Below are 24,060 nucleotides of genomic sequence, written 5' to 3'. Positions count from 1 at the left end.
ATAGGCCAACTTAGTACTTCCACACATTTTGCTTGACATTATGTTTTATATTTTGTGAAGTATTTAACTTAAATTTTATAATCAATGGGGGCTCGGATCAGGCTGAAACCGTGCCCAAACATTGCCGTCAATATGACGTCATCAATACGACATCATCAATACGACAGAAATAAATGATCACAGCTGTCTGCCTACCTACGCCTTTAATGTCATCATGGCTTTGCCCTATAAGAGCTAGTTTTCCCTACAACACAGTGCCTCGCTAAAATTAGAACCATGCAAAACGCAAAAGAATCCCGCAGATGTCCCGCGAACACTCCATATTTGGGCAGGACAGATAAATATGATGTCAGAGTTCCACATGGGATCAACTGAATTATTAGACCATGTCTTGCTTATGTACATCCACTATGGGTATTGCCTTTTTATACTGCACTATTCTAACATAAATCTTCATCATAATAAATACATTCCTGTGGGCTGAAAGTAATAGAAATTAATTGAACTAGTGTAGTGGCAAAATCCTATGTAGAAGAGAAACCTATGCAGGGTGTAAAACTAGAGAAAGAGAATAGGGGTTAGAAGGCCTCTAGACAGCAGAATATTGAGTAAAAGTATTTATGCATGAAAAGTAGATGGTGAACTCTTCTTGCATAAATACTTTTACTCAATATTCTGCTGTCTAGAGGCCTTCTAACCCCTATCCTCTTTCTCTAGTTTTACATAGGATTTCACCCCTGTATAGGTTTCTCCTCTACATAGGATTTCACCACTACACTAGTTTCCCTACCTCTGACTCTTGGGTAACCTGTCCATGAATTGTGCACCATGGGTTAGCGACTCCATCAGTCCTACATGACAGCACAGACATCATTTATTAATGCCTGCCGAGGAGGATCGGTTTCACTGTCCACCACTGTGTCAACCTCTCCAACTCCTCTGGAAGCTATTATTCTACAGAGTCACTCTGGCTCAGTGGCATAATGCACCTCTGGTGGACGGAACAAAGAAATCAAAAATCACAATATCCATGACCATGCCACTACTATAGGCTATGGCTGACTGAAAGAGGATGGATTTGGCACAACTCTTTGTCAGTCCAGAATGGTATCCAGAAGTCACATCATCTGAATCTGTGAGTAGAACGTTCCATTATCTTTTTGTTGGGGAATTGTTAAATCTTTTTGCGGTCACCTTCATGAAAGGCTAATGATTCCCAGAAAATCGACCATAAGTAACACTTGAACGTCAGCATTTTGCCATATCATTCTCTGTGCATTACATTGTGTGATTTAGACTCCGCTGAATTATGAGTTAGGCATTTTAAAGCACAACACCTTTAACTCTAACAGTATTGTTGTTTAAAATGGTTGTGGACCAATCCTGAAAACTGTTTTGCTATAAGGCTACAAATTGTTGTTGGTACAAAAGGGCCACATCAATGAAACATGGCTCCAACAGTGTCAGACAGAGCCAAGCATGTAGACACACATCAGCTGAGCTGGAGGAAATATGTTCTAAATATACACCCAGGGCCTGCTCCCTGCTAATGTACTGTTGGTCAGATAAATCCATATCCATGTGGAAACAGTAATACCGCAGCTTGAACGCACCATCGTATTGGGACAGAAATGTGATTGTCCCACTGTTCTGAAGCCAGTCTTAAATAAACAGCTGACACAAACAACTGCCATTTGACTTAATGCATTGCTCTTTAGATGGCACAAAATACATACAAAATAATATATATGTGTGTGTGTGTGTGAACGCACACACACACATCGTGTGTGTGTGCACACACACACGATGTGTGTTTTTTTTTGTGTGTGTGTGTGTGTGTGTGTGTGTGTGTGTGTGTGTGTGTGTGTGTGTGTGTGTGTGTGTGTGTGTGTGTGTGTGTGTGTGTGTGTGTGTGTGTGTATGTGTGGGTGGGTGTATGTGTGTATTTATTTCTTTATCTATATTTATATTGATATTGATATGCAATAGGCTATATACGTACAGTATGTATGTACAGTATATAATATAAATACATGCAGTATGAATTTATTATGAATGAATACATCCAGTAGAAAGTTGAAGTGCTTTGGTGATGATGAGGTTAAGTGGTTGTGTCTTTTGCTTCAGTGAATCACGCTTTCTCATATTTCGTAACGTCATCTTTCACTCTTTGCTGTTGTGTTGATGAATTGACTGTATACGCGTGTTGTTATTCATGCATATCGTATGAAACACACACACACACACACACACACACACACACACACACACACACACACACACACACACACACACACACACACACACACACACACACACACGCTACTCTCATTGGTACAGTAACTGGGGAGGCATTAAGAGGGGAAGAAAGAGGCTTTGAATAATGAATGTGAAGAGCCCTGTTACACAGACAAGCCTTTGAAGTGACATAACTTACTGCCACTGCTCTCGCGGCGTCACCATTCTGCCGACACACAGAGATAAAGGAGAGAGAAAGACAGCAAGATGGAGAGCAAGAGAGATGGATACAGCAGAAGGGAAGAGAGAGAGAGAGAGAGAGAGAGAGAGGGGGAGGGTGGGGGGGGTGGGCTGTATTTTAACCAATTAGTGGGGATGTAAAAAACTGCCCGACTGTCCTGTATGACAACCTGTAGCATGCTGTTTTATAAAATAATAATAATAATAATAATAATAATAATAATAATTATTATTATTATTATTATTATTATTATTATTATAATAATAATAATTATAATATAAAGGCTATAGGGAAATGTTTTTTTTTTTTAAATCAAGGATTGGACTGGCTCATTATGCTATAATTATTTCTTTGGTAAACATTGGATAGCTTACGGTATTCTGTTATTTCCTGATGAACTGAAAACTCGCCCTGGAGTTGAGCACATCAAATAACTCACTTTTGAGGGAACTATTTGGGGCTTCGAGCTTTTGCAGACGATGTGCTGACATCTAGGAATAAAACCAATTTCATGCCTTTCAAAGCACAAGACTGAAGCCTGACAACTCTGCCTGGGTGTGTGGTGTGTGTGTGTGTGTGTGTGTGTGTGTGTGTGTGTGTGTGTGTGTGTGTGTGTGTGTGTGTGTGTGTGTGTGCGCGCGTGCGTGTGCGTGTGCGTGTGTGTGTGTGTGTCTGACTGTCTGTGTGTGTTACATAATTAATTGAGTTTGTATTCACTGAGCGCTGGTTAGAGAACATTGTTTATCACATTTGAATCACCTGATACTGCACTCTGACTCACTTGTTCCTATTGTGATCACAGAAAGCCTCTCTTTATGCAAAGATGTCTTCAAGATTCTTAGATTTTTTTTGCTGCAGATGTGCAGAAATGAACATGTGTGAAAACCTTTTAATTCCATTGAAGGATGCTTGGCTTGGCTACACAAAAGTTTCATGCATCAAAATGACTAAACATAACATGCTACAGTCCGTGACCACCGCATGACTGCCTTCCCCGGTCTGTGTCTCTCCAGCCACAGGACGAAATCCTCGGGCTGGCCACCACCCCCTACCGGGACCTGGAATGCAGAATCACTGGGACCCAATGGATGGGACATGGGGACCAATAGAGAGGGGCGTGACTGCTACATCAAGTAAGTGTTCGGAGTTAAAAGAAAATGAGAGGGAGCCCCCCTCCACCCAGATGTTTCATGAGCTTTGGCAACCTGTGATTATTCTAGCCACGTCACTGCCTCCACACTCTGTCTCCATCTGTGCATCCAGAATACTGATTCCCGGCTCCTGCCACTGCTGCGCACACACACTGCCCCTGCTTCTCTCTTTCTCTGTCTCTTTCTCTCTCTCTCTCTCTCTCTCTCTCTCTCTCTCTCTTACACACACACACACACACACACACACACACACACACACAGACCCTGGTTTCGCAAATGGCTGTGAAAAGAGGCTTGTGCACGTCTAAGTCTGTGCGTGACACTACCACTGAGAGATTCACGTGCGTAGGGACTTGTTTGGAGGTGAGAGCCGGCAGCGTTTATCGGTGAAGATGCAGGGCTGCGGTGCATTCAGCATAATCGATGCTTAAGCACTTTCGAGTATCTGTGCAGACAGGTAAAATCAACCCTCTCGCTCTCTCTGCCATCATGAACACAGCATGTCGGTCTGATTCTAGTGCGTGTGAGCTGGAGGCTCCAGTGTAACAAGTGAGTGTTCGGTTCCTTCATTTGTTATTCTGTTCCTGTTATTCTGTCCGCTCTGCTCTCTCACCACTGATATTCAAGTGTGCATCTACTCACTAGGTCTAAAAATATTACTGCCTGCATCCATCCACATTCTACCGCATACACCAGGTTCTCACTTTCCTATTCCTTTTCTAGTCTTTTTTTGTCATACATTTTTCTTCTCTCTTGCAAATTAGACGAATCATCACATTCCTTTTATGAGGTTGAATCTTTAACTCTCTCTCTCTCTCTCTCTCTCACAAAACGCTCATTATGGAAACACGTAGCTACTTTACTGTATGTCTACTGTATGTAGAGTGTTTTTGCTGTGTTGTTAAACTGGATCATATATGGTTCTCACTAATGGGGAAACTATGTTTCTTTGCATGGTGTATGCATGACAGGAGGAACAAACTTGTCACACATGGGTTACAGCAAGAGGAGTGTGATGTCAGGAGGGTTACATAAGAACCGTGGAGTGGTTGATGCGCTGGATGCAGAAAATATCTGGAGGAGGAATATCATAGGGGCTCTTTTGGCTCTAGCCTCAGCTTTGGTAAAAATGTGAAGAGGACGCACAAATCATGTATTTGCAGCATGTGTCAGCTATGGTCAGGTGCTGTCTGAATATGTTGAGGCTCCAGTGTTTTTTTATTTCGAATCGTTATTGTTGTTTCCGTATTGCCATAATGAAACACAGGTCGAGTGTGCACGAGAGGAAGCCATGAATAATATATCAGCTGCCATTTAACATGCAAGACTGCTGTGACTGTGTTCAACAAAGATGGATCAGCATCAACACTAAATTTAAATTCAAACACGATACCACTTGTTAACTAGAATCTGGGACACACTTTTGGATATAAGATATAGATCTGTATGCAGTAGGATATAATGAATGTGGGTGTTAACTTTATCATTCATGTTCATATTGTGTTACTGTAATTTGACTTGATGTTATGGGTCCATTTTGACATTGTAAATATTTTAATTAACCCTGAGGATTTCACTGTGTAGCCTACTGTAAGCTCAATTGTGGTTGCCTCAGTACTCATTATGGTTTATCTGAATTATTTCATTTAGAAGTTGTACCTCGCAACAACGGTTTTGATCTTCCATTTTGCCCAGTCGTATTCTACTCCAAGCTTATGAGTACTTGGAACTTGCAAAGTAACTACCTGCAGCAAATAGCAAAATTGACCTCAACCCCAGAGACAAAAGTATGAAATGGAACTCCTTGAACTGTGACAGAGAAAACCGCTCTTGATGTTGTGGCTCAAGCCCGATTTATACTTCGTCATATGGCGGTTGTGCAAGATGGACCATAAATAAAGCTTCACAGTCAGACACCTGGCATCAGCATCAGTGTTGTTTGTCTTGTTGGGGGTGACTTCTGAAGCCACAGTGCGGATTGTGAGTGGTGTGCAGTGTGTGGGGCTACATTAGCAGCTAATGGGGATGATTAGGGACCATTAGATGTAAAGCTGTCATCATGTTGGGAGGCAAGCCATCTTTAGCAGGTGGCCTTGGTTGGGGATTAGACTGCACACTTCCTGAATGCACAGGACCATATGGTTTTCCTTTGTGCACAATCTGTTGTGCTCGTCACGTGACAAATCGAACTGACTCGCAAATCCAAAGTGAGAGTGTCTCAGAAGCGAGATTCAGGTGACAAAGATCATCAGCCAGAATCTGCTTGTAATACAGTTAGTGTATGTTCTGTATTGATGGACTGACAGTGATGAGTTATCGTCACCAGTCACCCATCATGCATTATACAGAATCAATCGAATAGAACAAGGATGCATTACGTATTTAATACATTTGTATTATGCGTGGTTTTATCCTGTGTCAAAATTATATAGTTAAGAATTAATTTAACATATTCTTTGTGGAAAACTGGGTAGAACATATATTTTAAAAGAAATCTGAGGACAAATACGAGAAAAGTACTTCCTCTGTCTGGCTCTACATAATGTTGGAGAACAGCATGTTCTGTCTTTGTATGTGTATGTATGTGTGCGTGTGTGTGTGGGGGTGCCTGTGTGCGTACGTGGGTGTACGTGGGTGTGTGCGTGTGTGATTTGCTGTTGGCATGCTGTCGAGGCTAAGGGCCCTATTTTGGGATAATTGTGTTTTTTTAGAAGAAAACAGGAACATTCTACCAATACATTATTGACACGGCTGTACTGTAATGACTTGTCATGACTATAACTGAAAATAGACATACTGTAGGCTTACCTGGCCTGAAATGTTTATTAAGACACAGCAAAAGAAACAGGGTTGCGTAAGTCCAACTGTTCTGTTTAAGGCTTAGGTGAGATCCATTCCCATAGGGCAATGATGCAAAGAACCATGAGTCAGAATACAAAATTAAAGAGTGCAAAATGTAGATTTCATGAAAATCCTGACTCGATGCATTGTGGATGTCCCTTAGAGACTGGCATCAGATCGCATCGTTTAACTGAGTGTTTTTCTCTGATATTTATCAAATTGTAAAGTCCTGCATCCTGAAATATCACTTGAAATGAGCGCTTAGTGAAAATTTCACTTCTTCAAACATTGATCATTGATAAGATGTATCTTCTTTCTGCTCCTTTTCATGTATGGAACATGTAAAAAGTAAAAAAAAAAAAAAAGTAAATTAATGTGATCATGTAAACCATAATGAAATAAATAAAGATGAAAGATGATCCATGAGGTCCACCTGTATGTGTGTGACACTGTCGAAAGGCGAAGTATAAATCGGGATTAAAAGGTGGCAGGCCCAGTGTCTGTGAGCTTGTAATGGGCTGCATCATACAGAGAGGCCACTCTCTCCCCATGCCTTGAAAGATTAATTGTTAGTATTTAGTGGCGAATGGAACATGTGTCAAGAATAACTGTGAATTACACGTTGCCTTGCCTGCCCATAGCCCTAATTAACCGACTCTGTCGGCACCATGGGGAGATGCTACTGCTGCTGCTTCTACAGCAAGAGTACACACACACACACACGCACGCACGCACGCACGCACACACACACACACACACACACACACACACACACACACACACAGACAGACACACTATTATAGAGCGAAAGCTGCAGGTTGTTTGTTTTCACAAGAAAGCAAAGGATACTGGAACAAAGTCTTACTACAGAGGGCATTGGGATAAAAATTGATCACACTAATTGAAGCAAGGGGTGAAACAGGGTTCAAACCACAGAGAGTCCTGGTTTCCATCAGGCAATCAATTGCAGGGTGGCTGGCCAGTGGGAGCGGTGGCACTCAGGGACAGGGGGACAGCACTGCGGCCATCACTATTATGCAGTGTATATCTACTGCAGTGATTCTCAAACTTTTTTAATTTCAAAGACTCCCAGTTTGATATAAGCATTAGGCCGGTGGTTCTAAAACTTTTTCATGTCAAGGACCACCAAAATGATATATATTTGGCTGCGGACCCCCATCTCAAAAATATTTTATGCCAGGGATTTTTCTAAAATAGCAGATCTACAAGCTCATAGTGCGGCACTCGGTTTTGCGCTATGAGCTTGTATATCTGCTGTTTTTGAATAGCCGAAGTATAAAATATGGTTAAAGTGGTTAAAATGATTGTGTCGCTATATTAACTAATTTTGCTGGGGACCCCCTGGTACCCCCCCAAGGACCCCTGGGGTCCCCGGACCCCACTTTAGAGAACCAATGCATTAGGCCACTGGCCCCGGCTATTTGATGATCAATTTAACACGGAATGTACATATGGAATCAAAATGGACCCTCCATTTATACTCTCTCAGAGTTACAGACCCGGAAGGGTCCATTTGGTTCCCATGCTAACAATTATTTAGCCGGTGACCCCCTGGAATTCCTTCGAGGACCCCTGAGGATCCTGGGACCCCACGTTAAGAACCAGTGTTCATTTCATTCTGAAAATTTGTATAAAATGTAAACTGGAGGATTTTACTGTGTAGCTTAGAGCATGGTCTCTGAAATGTATTTGAGAACATAATAAAATGCACATTTGTCTTCCCCTCACATTATAACATGTCATAACAAAAGCTGCTGCTGATATTATCTCGGTTAAGTGACACAGTGGGTATACAGTATCTGCAACAGGAACACAAAGAATTGCTGGAGCTCATTTGACAATCGCCCACAAGTTCTATTCTGAGGCATCTCAGTATTTATTTATGTCAGAGAAAATGTTGTGATCAGCCTTAAACGTTTTTAGGTACTGTATATTATAACTGGCAAACATCCAGTTTCCACATATTTAAAAGAGTGAAATTTACAGCTGTCCCATTTATTCTGAAGACATATGGCCTCTTGTCAGAGCTTGGTTATTCTTTTGGATTACATATTGATTAATCTCTCAAGAACAGATTCTGCACTGCGTGAGAATCTGTCGTGAAGGCTCGTCGTAACATGTACACACTGGGCTACAAGTGGGCGTGCCTTCAGATCAGGAAGCAGGCCGCGCTTTACCCAATCAAATGTAGTGGGCGGGATTCACATGTCCGTCGATCTTTCCCCCTCGAAACAAACCGAAACTAATTTAACAATAGCGTCTGCGGAGCAGACAAAACCACGGAAATATATTCACATTTTAACTTACTCTTTCATCATAGAAACAAGTGGGCTTATAACCAAAACGATCCATGTTCTCTGGGAGAAGTGGTGTTAGTGTTCCGTGTAGAAATATTGTTAGTGGGAATGAAAACACAAGCGCACCAACCGGAAGTGACGCGGCATAGGCATACACAAACACCGGTCTCCTTGCGCTCTGGCTCTACGTTTTCTTCCCCCCAGAGCCAACAGACATAGAACAAACAGCAGAGGGCGCTGTTTTTCATTTTCAGTTGGCGATGGGTTCCCAGATTGCATATTGATTGACTTGGGCCTACATTCAAACAGAAAATAATTATGCTGACAAGCCTGACAAGTACAGCAGTACAGTAGTTGTTAATTGATATCTTGCTTAACGCTCATGTGTGTCCCTTTCCATCTGTCAACATTCCCCAACACTAATGGCTAATTTATCCTTTGTCGTATGACTGCGTCATTCGCCGAAAAGACCTGAGTTGACTAAAACGTAATGCAATGCCTCAAATAAGGCAAACACTAACAATAATAAATAAATTAGGCTCAAGTGTCACAGCTTTTCTTTCTCTACCACAGCCACGTCTCCCAGAGCAGCTCCCTGGAGGAGGTTCGTCTGGACGGGGATAAGTTCGTGCCTCCAGCCCCCCGAAAGGTGGAGATGAGACGAGACCCTGTCCTGGGCTTTGGCTTTGTGGCAGGCAGTGAGAAACCGGTGGTGGTTCGCTCAGTCACACCAGGTAATAAAAACAGCTCACCTGTGAGCGTCCCTATTCTGGGCATGTCATAATAGGTGAACATTCTGCGAAAATAGGCGAGCGTTCACCTGAAATAGCAGATCTACAAGCTCAGTGTGAGCTTGTAGATTGTTGTGAGCTTGCAAAACGTCAATTTTGGTGAAGAGATTTGGTGTAGCGGTAAAAAAGGAGGGTAACAAGTATATACCTCTGGGGGACCCCAGTCCCCCAGAGGAATATACTTGAGGTGTATACTTGTATACTAAGTACGTATATGAGTGGTTAACACACCAGTGAGCCATTCCATCCACGGCTGTTATCACCAGAGGCTCTGATGGAGACAAGATGCAAAAACTGAGCCAGAAAGAAAATCAGCTTCAGTGATGAATCATCGATTTTACCCCTCCATCCCCAAACCCCCCACAGCCTTGGGCCAGAGTGCAGGAAACCGAGACAATAAAGAAGAATGGTTTGACCTTCTGCAATTTATACCACTTAACTCTTGTTTGGTGTTTGGGCAGGGGGGCCTTCGGAGGGCAGGCTGATCCCCGGGGACGAGATCATCATGATTAACGATGAGCCAGTCAGTTCAGCGCCCAGGGAGAGGGTTATCGACCTCGTCAGGTACGACAACACACCAAGATGAGATGTCACTTGCCTGCTGCTAGACATGCTGTGGAGATAATTATTAATGATAATTATGCACATGCTGTCTGCTTGACTTGTGAGATGGAAAATGTTCAGCTGCATTCACGCATTCAGCGACTTTTTCAACATTTTACTTGTGGCCGTGCAGTAGACAGAAATACAATTGCTTTTCCAGAATAAACAAATGCTGTACAGTGTCCGACTTAAAATGTCCTCTCAATAATTTGTACAGTATACTGACAAGCTTAAGATAGTAATTGGATAGATACAGTACAGCATTGTACTCAACTGCCCATTCACCATGATTCACCAGTTTGCCGGTGTTACGCATGTGTCTCATAAGATTAATGTCACTGATGCAGATCTATGAGTGACTAGCTCTGAGGGCTCAGTCCTCGTATGACCTGTGCGGCGGTCTGTAAACAGTAGATTAGTCCACTGAAATAATTATGCCCATATAGAGGCCACTACATCACAGCTGCATTGGCCTTCACTGAGCTTGCAAGGCATGACTTCTAGGCATCACTGATACAGAATTCTGCTTGTTGTCCATCTCAACAATAACAACCAAACCTCTAGAAACATTGCTCTCAATCAAGACAGAAAATGTTTCCTTTTTCATCAATTACTATGACAGTGGAGTTCAGGTTCAAATATAATAATGTGTTTACTTGTGTGTACTTTCTTACAGGAGCTGCAAGGAGTCCATAGTGTTGACAGTTCTTCAACCGTACCCAGTGAGTTTCAAAGTATTCATTCCAAACACACAGAGTGTGTGTGTGTGTGTGTGTGTGTGTGTGTGTGTGTGTGTGTGTGTGTGTGTGTGTGTGTGTGTGTGTGTGTGTGTGTGTGTGTGTGTGTGTGTGTGTGTGTGTGTGTGTGTGTGTGTGTGCGTGCGTGTGCGTGTGCGTGTGCGTGTGCTCATGGCCAATGACTTTGTGGATAAAAGACATGAACTGTACCCATATCCATGTGTCTGTGCTGTAAGGTTGTACTGTAGATTGGAACTCCAAGAGATGAGAGCTCAAGCACTGAACTCTTACAAACAGTATTTTGTCCCCCACATCAGAGCCTATTGTACAAAAGAGCCCATATGAACCTGCCATGTCAACATTTACTAGCATCACAGTGATACACCAACCGACGGCTTCTGCTGCTGCTGCTGACAGTTGCCATAGAAATAGAGTCTGAATAACCACCAAAATTGGGCATTGTTTCAATACCAAAACATTTCTATTATGTTATTACGTTTCTATTATATTTCATTATGTTGAAATGTGTTAGAAAAGACAGACTTAATTGTATTCGCCGGTGTGGAGATAATTAAATAAGCAGCAACACCACAGGAATATTCTTCACTGAAATTAATGGCACCCAGTTTTGGCTTTTCACTTATGAAAACCCTTACAGTTTGATTAATTCAAAATGACAACTTTCCAACATCTCAATTAATTGTGTTTTTTAGTACCTTGGGTGTTTCAGGGTGAAGTCAAAGTGGCATCCACTTGAGAAACAGCTATACACTTTGGTTTATAAAAACAACAAAACAAAGAATAGTCTGACAGTTCCACGAGACAAAGAGGAACCAGAAGAATGACTCTTCTAATCCTGACTGTAATTGCTTTCATTCAGCAGACATTGCTAAGAAAGCTCAATGACACTGCACCAGAGGGAGTGTCCTTCATCTCATGGCCACTTTAATCATGACAGTAGGCTACAGACTGGAGAAATGGGAGGTTCTAATGAAAATGCTTATGTTCAAAGGACGTGAGTGTGTCCTTGCATCCTACTGTATAGCGCCATAGAAGTGCATGACTCATCACCCATGACTGCAGCATCTCTGAAGGGGACAAATGCTTTAACCACTTTGGCCCTGGCATCCCTATTTTGGGCATGTCATTATAGCCAAAAACAAGTTTAAAAGAAATAGTCAAAAATAGTCAAGAATTTTCTAAATATTTCAGAAATGTTCAAAAATGTTTTAAAAATAGCAGATCTACAAGCTCACAACTCATCGGAATGGGATGCGCATTGCGTTGTGAGCTTGTAGATCGTTTTCATTTCATACAACATCGTACAATGAAGTATAAAATAGGGCTTAAGTGGTTAAGAAAGCCTAATTTATACTTCATTGTAACCGCTGTTTCCAAAAAAAAAAGTTTTTCAACTAAATGTAGCACATCAGTTAATCTTGGTGAGCAAAAATAACTGAGTGGCCTATAATTTAGGCTTAACGGTCCTTTGTGTTTTTCACCCTCTTTCTCAAGTCACCCAAATCTGCCTTCATCAGTGCAGCCAAAAAGGCCAAGTTAAAGTCTAATCCTGTTAAAGTCCGCTTTGCTGAAGAAGTCATCGTCAACGGCCAGGTCCCAGTAAGTCCACGGAACACAGATTCATTCTCTACAGTACACATCAAAGGTTGCACACAGGGGACACACAACTAATTTATGCTCTGTTGTATGGCTGTGTCATGCGCAGAAAATAGCCAATCTACAAGCTCACAACGTGTTGCATGTGTGACGCATTGTGAGCTTGTAGGTCGGCTATGTTCGGCATGCAACACTAACTTACGATGAAGTATAAATCTGGCTTGGCACTGACTGGAATCCAGCTGAATCCTGAAAGCTGCTGTGTTGAAAATATAAGACTTTAGCGGCTTCAGTAAAATAGAAAGAAATGCACGCATTATAAAAATAAATACTGTCTCCTGCTGTCTCATTCCCTCCTCCACTAGCCTATGTCTTCCCATCAATCTGCTGCTGTTGCTTCCAAACACACTGATATGATATGGAGTCGATGTGGGCATGAAAGACAGACAGACAAACAAACAGACAGAGAGGGAGATTCCCTATTTACTGGATGATTCACATAAAGCATTATACTGTATATAATTATTAATGTATACAATATACAGTATGCATATACAGTATTGTGGATACATTCTGAGATAGGCTCAAATGTCAAATCAAATGTAAAATATCACATAGTCTTTACTTATGTTTTGGTGTATGGTGAACACACGGCCACCTTCACTGTCTTTGAATGTTCAATAGTTTCCCCTCAAGAAATCATTTAATTCACGACATTTACCACTAGAACAGTGTAATCCACTAATCAATAATAATATTAATAAAAAACTCTGATTTATGTCTCTACTCACGTTCTATCACCAGGAAACGATGAAGGACAACTCCCTTCTCTTCATGCCAAATGTTCTTAAGGTGTACCTGGAGAATGGGCAGACTAAATCGTTTAAATTCGACAGCAACACATCCATTAAGGTAGGTGCTGCAAGTTCCTGGGGTTTACTGTGAAATGCTCTGACAGAGTGCATTGTACAACCAGTCACTGTTCATTTGAACTGTGTTCTTGTTCCATAAGTGCAATCCAGTATGTGCTCAAATGTAAGCTCCTTTTAATCATACTGACCTACAGAATCATATCTAGACTACTATTCAGTGAAAAGCAGTCAAACTTAATTATTTCTACCAGACGTTCATGGCCTCAGCCCCGTGCGTGCGCGCGTGCGTGTGCGTGTGTGTATGTGTGAGAGAGTCCGCAACTAATCTTGCATACTACTCAGCCGATCAGCGTCATATTTCTTGTGCACACTGGCAGCAGGCCTCAATTCTCTAATATTTTTCTAAGTTCTCCAGTACAAACTGATGTTAGATTAACACCAAAATATACATTTGTAAACAACATACCCCAGAACCCCCATACGAGCGTTTTAATGTCTGTGCAGATTCAACTCAGTCCAAGTTGGCATTAGTCTTTAGCCCATTTTACAGAGTTCAGAGGGCTAACACTCAAAGCGTGCAGCAAAACTAATATTATAGCCTAATAGGAGGACGATTTTTGCACCAAAGAAATTGTATATTACTCCAACAGATTTTGTCCAAACATCACGCAAATTGGTACACAGTACCAATTTGTATAGTCTTGATTGTATAGTCATGTGATCAAGATGGATCTGTTCCAATTTTTCACATTCCATCGTTGGTTAAGATTGTCTTCCAAAGTTTGCAGGAGTGGTCCGTTTTCTTATTTTTTTACTACATTTTTATCCCACGATTTTGTAACCCTTTTTTTAAACCTGGTGCCAATTTTCTAAGTGATCCTGGGTGGCTACACTCCCCTCACCAGCCTAGGGAGGTCAGGGCCGAGCTCATGCCTCCTTCAATGCATGAGAGCCAACTGACCTTCTTGTCACCTGACAGGGGGGAGTTTCCCTGGTTGGACGTAGCGCATGGAAGGAACACGTTATTCCAACCAGTTCCCTTCTCCTCCATCAGGCGCCCCGGCTGTCATGGGGGAGGCGGTATAGCGACCAGGATTACTACATGTTTTTGTGAGGGTATTAACTACCCTGAGAGACACAGGGAGAACATGCAAACTGAGTGGTCCGTTTTCAACAAAACGCCTCAAATCATGAAAGCACCGTGCCATTGCCGTTAAACTTTGCATGCACATTCCCACTATGCCATGGAAGAAATGCCACCCTACATTTTTCAAATCAGCCTCATTGTGGCGCTATTTCAGGCCGATTTGCGTTTTTACCTGTAACTGGACCTATCGGTGTGAAACTTTACATACATACTCCCTAGACGCCAAGGAAAAACCTCTGCCCTGCATTTTTCACATCAGCCTTTAATAGCGCCACGAAAAAGTTTGTGTAGTGTATGGTCACAACATCCTGCACGTGTGCTTACACGTGGCAGTGGTGTGCACATGTAGACTGCAAATGCATATATGGTGCACATGTGGTATTAATAATGAATCTATCTGTGTTAAAGGATGTCATCCTGACCCTGCAAGAAAAGCTATCCATTAAGGCCATCGAGCATTTCTCGCTGATGCTAGAACACAGGGCTGAGGGCTCCGCCAGCAAACTCATGCTCCTGCATGAGCAGGAGATGTTATCTCAGGTGAGACTTCCGTGAGTTAATAGGACATTAGTTTTCCCTTCACATTACAGTATAATTGTTTTTGACCTGTGTTCATAGTTACTAAGAGGACACACGCGATTGAATCAGGAAAGGTCAGAGAGCAATGGATAATACCATGCAGGTCCATTATCACCAAAGTGACTAATCTGCAGATGCGACTGTAATGTTGTGCATCTTTGCGTAATCAAAAATTGGATGTTGATCATTCCTGTATCAAATGAAAATGAAATGTACTCTGTAAAATAGCACCCAATGTGTTAACCCTCGTCCCATGCTGAACAGTGGTGTTCGTACTTCATCACAACATCCTATGACTAATTTCTTGTTTTAATTTATGTTCTAGGTGACAAAGAGGCCAGGGTCCCAAAAGATGAAATGCTTTTTTCGCATCTGCTTTGTCCCAAAGGACCCTATAGATCTGCTCAGGAGAGATGCAGTAGCATTTGAGTACCTCTATGTTCAGGTGAATATCAACAGACCCGTGTTTCTAGTCTCAGATGGGTCCAAGTCTAAATGTATTTACATGCATTAACATAGGTTTTTGTGTTCTTGCATAAATATAAAGTAGGAACGTTTGAAAGTCACTGCAGCTGAGCTCCACAGCTGCCCTACAATCTGTGTTATATTATCTTGGGTTTGGCGGTCAGTAAGAGGAGCTATTGAAGGGTAAGCTTGTCCTGTCCTCACCCTCTCTGTCTCCTCCAGAGCTGTAATGACGTGGTGTTGGAGAGATTCGGGTCAGAGCTGAAATACGACACAGCCCTCCGCCTGGCTGCCTTGCAGATGTATATTCTCACCATCAATACCAAGCAGTCCCAGAAAGTCTCTCTGAAGTATATTGAGTAAGTGGGCAGCGGGTGGTTTGGGTTGGTCAAGACATTTAGCTCACTGTCAGTCCTGTTAGGGCTGCCTTTTATCGACACAAATGACAGCTCTATTGCAGTGTCAGAATGTTGAACCCTTTCTAACTAAATAGAGAACAATATGAACCTATCCTTGCATCAGTTAATCAATGCACAAATTGATTAACTGACTAGACTAGCAAACTGACTAGACTAGACTGCAAGGTGCTCTCTCTAATCAGTATGGATTCTAATTCTGCAGGAAAGAGTGGGGCCTGGCGCTGTTCCTGCCTCCCGCAGTCCTGTCTAGCATGAAGGAGAAGAACATCAAAAAAGCCCTCACTCACATCCTCAAAAGCAACCAGAATCTGGTGCCACCTGGCAAAAAGGTACAAAGCATAGCTATTTGTCTGTCTCTGTCTCGCTGTCTCTGTCTTACTCACTCTCTCTCTGACTCTCTCTCTCTCTCTTTTGCTAATTACCTCTCTCACACACACTGCCACTATGTTTCCTCTCTTGCACCATAGTGCATCTAAACAGACTCATGACTACCCCCTGGTGGTGTACTAAACTGTACTGTTGTTTGTTTGTTCTGGTTACCAGAAAATGAACCCACATACATTTTAGTCAAACATAGCTGTGTGCAGTGTTATTTGTGGCACATGTGTAAAATTACACATATTTTGTTTACTTCCCCTTCCAGCTAACTGGCTTACAGGCAAAAGTCCACTATCTGAAATACCTTAGTGACTTGAGACTGTACGGAGGACGCGTGTTTAAATCCACACTTCTGGTAAATGAATACCCCTTTGTTTTGTTCATCTGATTTATGAGACATGAAATAATGGAATATCATATTGCACATAATTCTATGTCCAAACAAAAACAAAAAGACTTTGTTTTTGGTTGTTGTCTCTGTCCTTGTTGCTTATAGCAAGGGGAGAAGCATACGGAAGTGACTTTGCTGGTGGGCCCCAGGTATGGAATCAGCCACGTGATCAACCCCAAAACCAGCCTTGTGGCCCTCTTGGCTGACTTCAGTCACGTCAACCGCATTGAAATGTACACGGAAGATGAGAGGACGATCAGGGTGGAGCTACATGTTTTGGACGTGAAGGTAAAAGCACTGTCGCTTTTAAAATGTCTGCTGTATGAATGTATGATGACACACACACACACACACACACACACACACACACACACACACACACACACACACACACACAATGTATATATATATATATATATATATATATATATATATATATATATATATATATATATATATATATATATATATATATATATATATATATATATATATATATATATATATATATATATATATATATATATATATGTATGTATATATATATATATATATATATATATATATATATGTATATATATATATATATATATATATATATATATATATATATATATATATATACATACATTGTGTGTGTGTGTGTGTGTGTGTGTGTGTGTGTGTATATATATATATATATATATATATACATTTTTTTGCATTAGTTTCGCAATAATAGTTTAGAATTACACAAACCAAGCCAAAAGTCTATTCAGCAGTCATTATAGCCTCATTGTGTGGTTGTGCTCTCCCGTTCATCGTGTTCTCATTGTTGTCTGCTTATCTCCCTCTTTCACAGCCCATCACTCTGTTAATGGAGTCTGTTGATGCCATGAATCTGGCCTGCCTGACTGCTGGCTACTACAGATTACTGGTGGACTCCCGACGCTCAATCTTCAATGTGGCCAAAAGCAACTCGGACAATAAATTAACATGTATGTCTAAAATTGATCAACTGGTAACATCTCTCTTTAAAAAAGCCATTTACGGGCTTCTAAACATGTCATTGTCAGAGCTTCGATCGGCCATATTGTACATAAGCATGGACCATTTTTCTGTGAATGTCTTTATTTTTAGATATTGCGTTTTCTCATTAAAATCTTATCGAACCTGAATATTGAGTCAATATTGGCTAAACATTATTGTGTAGTGAAGAAGTCATGGTAATCATGTAACCAGCATGGTTATTTTCAGCTAGACCTTTCAAATGAAACGCACTTTAAATCTACAATCCCCATAAGGTTTATATCCGACTGAGAGAGGTAATTATAACAATGTCCGAACTACAGTCAAGATGGCAGATGTACTGTATGGCCGTCTAGCCGTCTACTTTACTTTATCGTCAATCAGTCAATCTGATCCGGTCGAGTGCGTAAGTAACTTCACGTCATCAGGCGTGTCATCTTCCGGCCGGAACCAAGGATGCCGGTATCACCCAAAATAATTCCTATAAGGTAGTTTAGCTTATAGGAATAGTGTGTTTGGTATACACATCTTTTATTCCAACTCGTAGCGACTGGCGAGACTAAACTAGTAGTTATACTCGTTTCAGCATTTAAATGGGGATTGGGGAAACTAACAGGGAGAACCAAAACAAAGCGGTGCCAGAAAACCGGAACCAGCAACCGGAACCACCGTATTTTGTTTTGTTTTGTTTTTTCAGTAGGCGTGGTCTATACCGTATCACACGGGTCAGTTTGGAACGAATACCAGGCTTTCCTCCGAGGTGGAAAGTCTGGTGACGCGAGGTTAGGAAGGATGAAGCGTGTGAATGTGCAATAACTACTTTTTTTTGGCTTCCTCTTTGCAGGTTATGAGGCAAGAGGAAAGCAGAACTACCGGGCCATTGAGTGTACGTACAGCATGCCCTATCAGGGATTTGAGGAACGAGGGAACCAGAGGTGCAACCGGGACTTCTCCGACCGGGAGTGTGAATACCTCGACCACGGGAGGTGTGAGGGCGAAGCCCCACCTGTCTACATCACTGAGATCCACCAGCCACAGCACTTCGTGCACGTGTCAGAGAGAGCAGAGCGATGTAGAACCCCTCTTGCCCAGCCTTCCCTTAACGTCCCCAGGCCCAAACCCCAGGACTCCCCCCGGAGCGCCAAGGTCTCCTTCATATTTGGGGATCCTCCTTTGGACAGCGTAAACCCACAGAACCTGGGCTACCAGAGACTGATGGACGAGAGTCCGGAGGTTCTTGACAATCACAGCCCAATGTACAGCCACCTCGATGAGGAGTATAAGATGATGGACACCCTGGAGGACGGAGAGGGCTACCAATATGCAGCCAAAATCTTCAGCCCCGCCGAATGCATCGAGGAGCCCTTGTTGCGGGACATCTGCTATGCGGAGACCACGGATGATGCAGAGGATGACGACGACATCAGCTGCGAGGAGGACTCGGTGATTATGAGTGACATCGACAAGCCCACGTTCCTTTCACTCTCCGGATCTAGTGATGACATCATCGACCTGACCTCCCTTCCGCCACCGCCAGAGGGCAACGACGAGGAGGACAACGACGTGCTGCTGCACTCTCTCAACCTGGCCATCGCTGCTCCTCCGCCGGGCTTCAGGGACAGCTCCGACGAGGAGGAGCAGGGGCCCGGAGCCCAGGCCCAGGGGGGCCACAACGATATCCCCGTGTCTCTCATAGACTCCGTGCCCGCCCAGGGAGCAGAGGGCCCCGAAGAGCCTCTGGACGATGCAGTGGTGTCCACTTTGCAGGCACTCGAGGCTCTTGCCGCATCCGAGGACCAGAGCGCCGCACAGTCAGAAAGTAGCACAGGTTCTTCTTACACTATTGTAACGTTTATCCATTAGCACCACCGCACCATGTTCCAGCCATTCACTTTTGATTTGTTGCTGTTGATTCATTTGTTTTCTTTTTTTTTGCAATAAAGCCCATTTTGTTTTATGTTTCCACATTGTGTGAGTAGTGCTTCATTCATTTGACATGCATACTGCAGTATTCATTTCTGTATCACTCATGTTGTGGAGTTTTGATATTTTGTGGTATTTTGTGGTATTTTATTTTATCTCATTCATTTGATTTATCATTCATATTTTGTACAATGCTATAGAACTTCTTGCTGTTTACTATATCATCTGCTCTAATCTATATATGCACATAATGTAATTTGATGTAACACTTAACTAGATCAATTAGGATTGTTACAACAATTTAATCATGAACTATACTGAAGCATTACCTCCAGATGTTACCACTTTTGTTAACTCACTGTGTCATTACAATAATTTGAATGTCACACCACAAATTAAGTCCCTGTCTCCCTCTTATGTTCCTCAGATGAAGTTGTTAATGAGGTGTTTGTCTTTCTGTGACACACAGGTGTAGAAATATCACGAGCCTTTAGTCCAGAGTCTTCCTCAGATTCAGGCAACGAGACTAACTCCTCTGAGATGACGGAGAGTTCAGAGCTGACCGCTGCTCAGAGGCACGCGGACAGCCACTTGAGGATGCATGTAGCCACAGCGGAAGGATACCACAACCTGAGCGAGGAAAAAACTGAGTTTGTTGCACCGAACGAGGGCGGAGCAGAAGCCATACAGTACAACCCTCTGGAGCCCTGTGGGGACGAGGCCAAGTCATCTCCTGTCTCCTCCACCCAGATAGTTCACTCTGATGGCGGCGAGATGGAGCCAGAGACCATGGAGACAAAGTCACTCACTGAATACTTCACTAAGCTGCACATGGGCTCAGTAATGAGCCGCCAAACAGGAAAACAGAGGGAGACAGAGAGTAGGATCCAGGGAGAATCCCGTGAGCCCGCTGATAGAGCCCACGCTAACTCCCGAAACTCATTTAAAGAAGAGTCATCTCAGTACACTGCATTCACTGTGATAGATTCTCATTACATGAATCAGCTTGATTTGGGGAGAACTCCATTTCGAGAGAGGCATCAGAAAAGGCAGAGAGTGCCTGGAAACAAAATGGGAGAGAACGTCTCTCCAGAATGTGGGGGTGACTCACACCCCCACATTCTGGAGACAGACAGGTTAACAATGAAGGGAGAGAAACAGGACTTGGATAAAAGGGGCCAGCAGTTAAATCCACATTTACGTTCCCCTTCCCAAGGGCCCCACGGTGCAGACAATGGCAACTCACAGAATGACGAACAGCAGCCAGGCAGGATTCTGTCATCTGAGCAAGACGTCACGCGCGTATACGAGTACCACCTGAGCAAGCGCATGTCATCGATGCAGAGTGAGGGTGCCCACTCTCTGCAGAGCTCACAGTGCTCCTCCATCGATGCAGGCTGCAGCACGGGCAGCAGCAGCTGTGTGACTCCCATGGATTCGCCTCTGTGCGCTGCGGAGAATGTGAACTTATTGTCAGACTCTCAATCTCTCAAGGGGCTGGGCTATGTGGCTGCCGAGGAGAAGGCCTACGGACCCCCAGGCATGTCGAAAGCAGGCCATCCCATGGACCCCACTCTGCTGAGAAAGATCCATGCAGCCACTAGTGCTGAGCCTGGGTTTGGGGCCGCACGGGAGGGCAGCCATCGGATGCCCAAGATAAAAGAAACTACAGGTAAAACTTCCCTTTGATCTGTGGTGGTGTCACACAGTGCAGAACTTGCAACATGTCGTAATGCAGCTGTAATAGTTCTCAAAAACCTGCTCAGAGAGTAAGAGAGCATGCCATATAAATAAGGCTGCCTAAAATCCTTCTCGCACCTGACCCAGTTTGAATCCAACCAGAGGCACTTTACTGCATGTCATCTCCCCCTCTCCTACCTTTCCTGTCTTCTCTGTTCACTGTCCTATCTATTTATTTTGGGGGGGTATTTTCTGAATCTTTAATCTAAATGTACAGTGGAGAGACAGGAAACAGAGAGAGAGAGAGTAGGGGAGTGACATGCAGCAAATATTGTCTGGTTAGCCGGGAATTGAACCAGGGACTCATTTGTTTGCCACATGGTATGTGCCCTTAGCACTCGGCTATCAGGCCGCTCAATAAACAAAAAAGAGTGTCTAGCTTTAACATTACTCTAATGATTTGCAGAAAGGGATTTTAGAGGTGAAAGTATATGACCAGAGTGATGCTTAACAATTCTCTTTGTCTTTCTACTACCCCTAGTGTAGCTTGCGCACAACTGCAGATGGCTGGGGGAGAAGACTCATCCTTAGTCCTCAGTAATGAGATCAACGCCGCCACCAATGCCACGTCACCATCATCATTACTGAGTAGCACAGAGCCTGATGGGCTGACACAGAGTTGCCCCGAGATCCATCCACACGTCCTGACTTTCCCCTCCACCACACCCCCATGTGACCCGAACACAGGCCTCAGGAAACCACGCAGGGTCCAGATGCTGAAGAGGAGCTGGAGCACCCTGGCACCAGCAGGCTCCAGGAGCTTCGAAGCACTGTTAGAGAAGACCAAAGCCACACTTACGGGGAAGAGTGGCGGGCAGAACGCCCCGTCCCAAGATTCCCCTAAACTACAGAGGAGATTCTCTGCCAAAACCCTGCCGAAAAGCTGGTCACATGGTTCAGTTGCCTCACACTCTCCTGGGAGACGACTCTTCAGGGGGGCCTCTATGATGTTGCCAGTGTCTGCAATACCAAGACCAGATGCAGGAACATGGACGTGCCGTGGGACATTCAGTCGCTGTTTCCTAAGGAGAAAGATGAACACAGTAGGTGACGGAGAAGACAAAGAGAGGGCTGCTCGCCTCGTGTTCTCTGATGAGCAAACGCCACAGCATATCAGACCCACCCTCAGTGGCGAGGCAAACCACGCAGTCTCAAAAGCGGACTTTAAAGCTGAACAATCCGATGTGGCCACTGCGATGGGTGACATGAGCCTCAAAGCAAGACTAGCTCACGTGAACGACATGAAGGGGAAAACCTACAGCCTCCCAGCGGGTTTCGCAGCTGCACGGAGGGACGCGCTGGAGATGATCAGCCTGGTGCGCTCCAGCGTCGGCCAGCCGTCCAGGGGTGGGAAGCCAGAGGACGGCGAAGGTGACCTGGAGAAGTTTTCTCTACTGCTATCCGTGCAGGCCAAAGCACTGGGCAGCGCCTGCGGTCAGATGGCCCTGGAGCACAGCAGTCCAGAGGAGCTACTGCTTACTCTGACACACAGCTTCCACACACTCTGCTGCCTGACACAAGCCTGCATGTCACTGGTGGAAGGCCTCAACATGGAGGCCCAGCGCCGGGAGGTGGTAGCCAAGGTGGACGAGGTTGTCATGAACTACGTGTGTTTGCTGAACGCTGCCGAGGCGGCTTCGGGAACCTCCACCAATGACCAAAGTGTGAACGCATTGACACATCACTCAACCGCCATGTCTGCTATTATCAACGCACTAATTCACTCACTGAAAACACTGCTAAACAAATGAACTTGTGTTGCTCTGATTATTGATTTCAAAGCCATACGTTAAAAGAGACATGGGTTAAGCCAACCAATGTGAACTGCTGTGATAAACCTTGCCTTGTGTATACAGTATTTTATTATGTTAAGTTAAAAGAATATTTATATATATATATATAAATATATATATATTAATCATAATTATTGTAAAGAGATTATATTAAGCAGTCTATGAAAAGGGATATGAACCCCTGAGTATATTATCTATTATGACCTAATAGGGATTATTTTACAGATTTATTGATGACCTCTTAGGTATTATAATGTACATCATGAAACCTAAATAGTACATGGATTCTTGACCATAAAAAAATACTATGTTGGAAATGACACTTATAACATAAAACTGCTCTAGACAAATCACTGCACAGACAAGTCATGATTAAACAAAAATTGTTTATATAGCCAAACTTATGTTATTATGAATTTATGAATACTTTGCACATGATCACTAAGTATGTTTATGTTCTCATTTGTCAGAGCCATTATAAGATATTAAAACTTTTGAAAATTGCAACCTTATGGACTGGGGATTCCTGCCTTGAATTTTCATTTATTTGAATTATACTTCATTAATTTGTGATACTTCAATCTAATTGTTTTATTATTTATTATTGTTTTATCTAAATTCAGATTCACGGTTAATTTTTTTCTCCAAGGCAAACTCATCAAAGGCTGACATTATCTCTACCGGACTCTTAAAATTGTATTATTCATACCAGAAAACATTCTTGAACCACGTCTGGTTTTATAACTATATTTAATAATTAATCATTTTCCCATTTACTCTGGCCTGGGTGATGGTAATGCATTTTGCA

At 43.0% G+C, this 24,060-nt stretch overlaps 1 protein-coding gene across 1 annotated transcript in view; it reads left to right on the top strand.

Annotated features, from left to right (window-relative positions):
- LOC308105714 (FERM and PDZ domain-containing protein 4-like) overlaps window positions 1–23,638 on the top strand; it is a 41,510-nt gene extending 17,872 nt beyond the window's left edge. The window contains exons 2-17 of the mRNA XM_080456636.1: window positions 3,493–3,612; window positions 9,363–9,523; window positions 10,042–10,144; window positions 10,860–10,905; window positions 12,436–12,540; window positions 13,342–13,449; window positions 14,965–15,096; window positions 15,461–15,580; window positions 15,823–15,959; window positions 16,222–16,348; window positions 16,663–16,752; window positions 16,894–17,076; window positions 17,630–17,765; window positions 18,641–19,624; window positions 20,189–21,391; window positions 21,946–23,638. Coding sequence (XP_080312762.1) covers window positions 3,493–3,612; window positions 9,363–9,523; window positions 10,042–10,144; window positions 10,860–10,905; window positions 12,436–12,540; window positions 13,342–13,449; window positions 14,965–15,096; window positions 15,461–15,580; window positions 15,823–15,959; window positions 16,222–16,348; window positions 16,663–16,752; window positions 16,894–17,076; window positions 17,630–17,765; window positions 18,641–19,624; window positions 20,189–21,391; window positions 21,946–23,210 — 5,020 coding nt within the window. The 3' untranslated portion in view covers window positions 23,211–23,638. The remainder of the gene's footprint in view (window positions 1–3,492; window positions 3,613–9,362; window positions 9,524–10,041; window positions 10,145–10,859; window positions 10,906–12,435; window positions 12,541–13,341; window positions 13,450–14,964; window positions 15,097–15,460; window positions 15,581–15,822; window positions 15,960–16,221; window positions 16,349–16,662; window positions 16,753–16,893; window positions 17,077–17,629; window positions 17,766–18,640; window positions 19,625–20,188; window positions 21,392–21,945) is intronic.
- Window positions 23,639–24,060: the final 422 nt, after the last annotated feature.

This window comes from Gymnoscopelus braueri, assembly GCF_963280865.1.
Source record: "Gymnoscopelus braueri genome assembly, chromosome: 18".
Lineage (NCBI taxonomy): Eukaryota > Metazoa > Chordata > Actinopteri > Myctophiformes > Myctophidae > Gymnoscopelus > Gymnoscopelus braueri.
The sequence above is the reverse complement of the archived record's forward strand: the minus strand, read 5'-3'. Positions and strand labels throughout refer to the sequence as shown.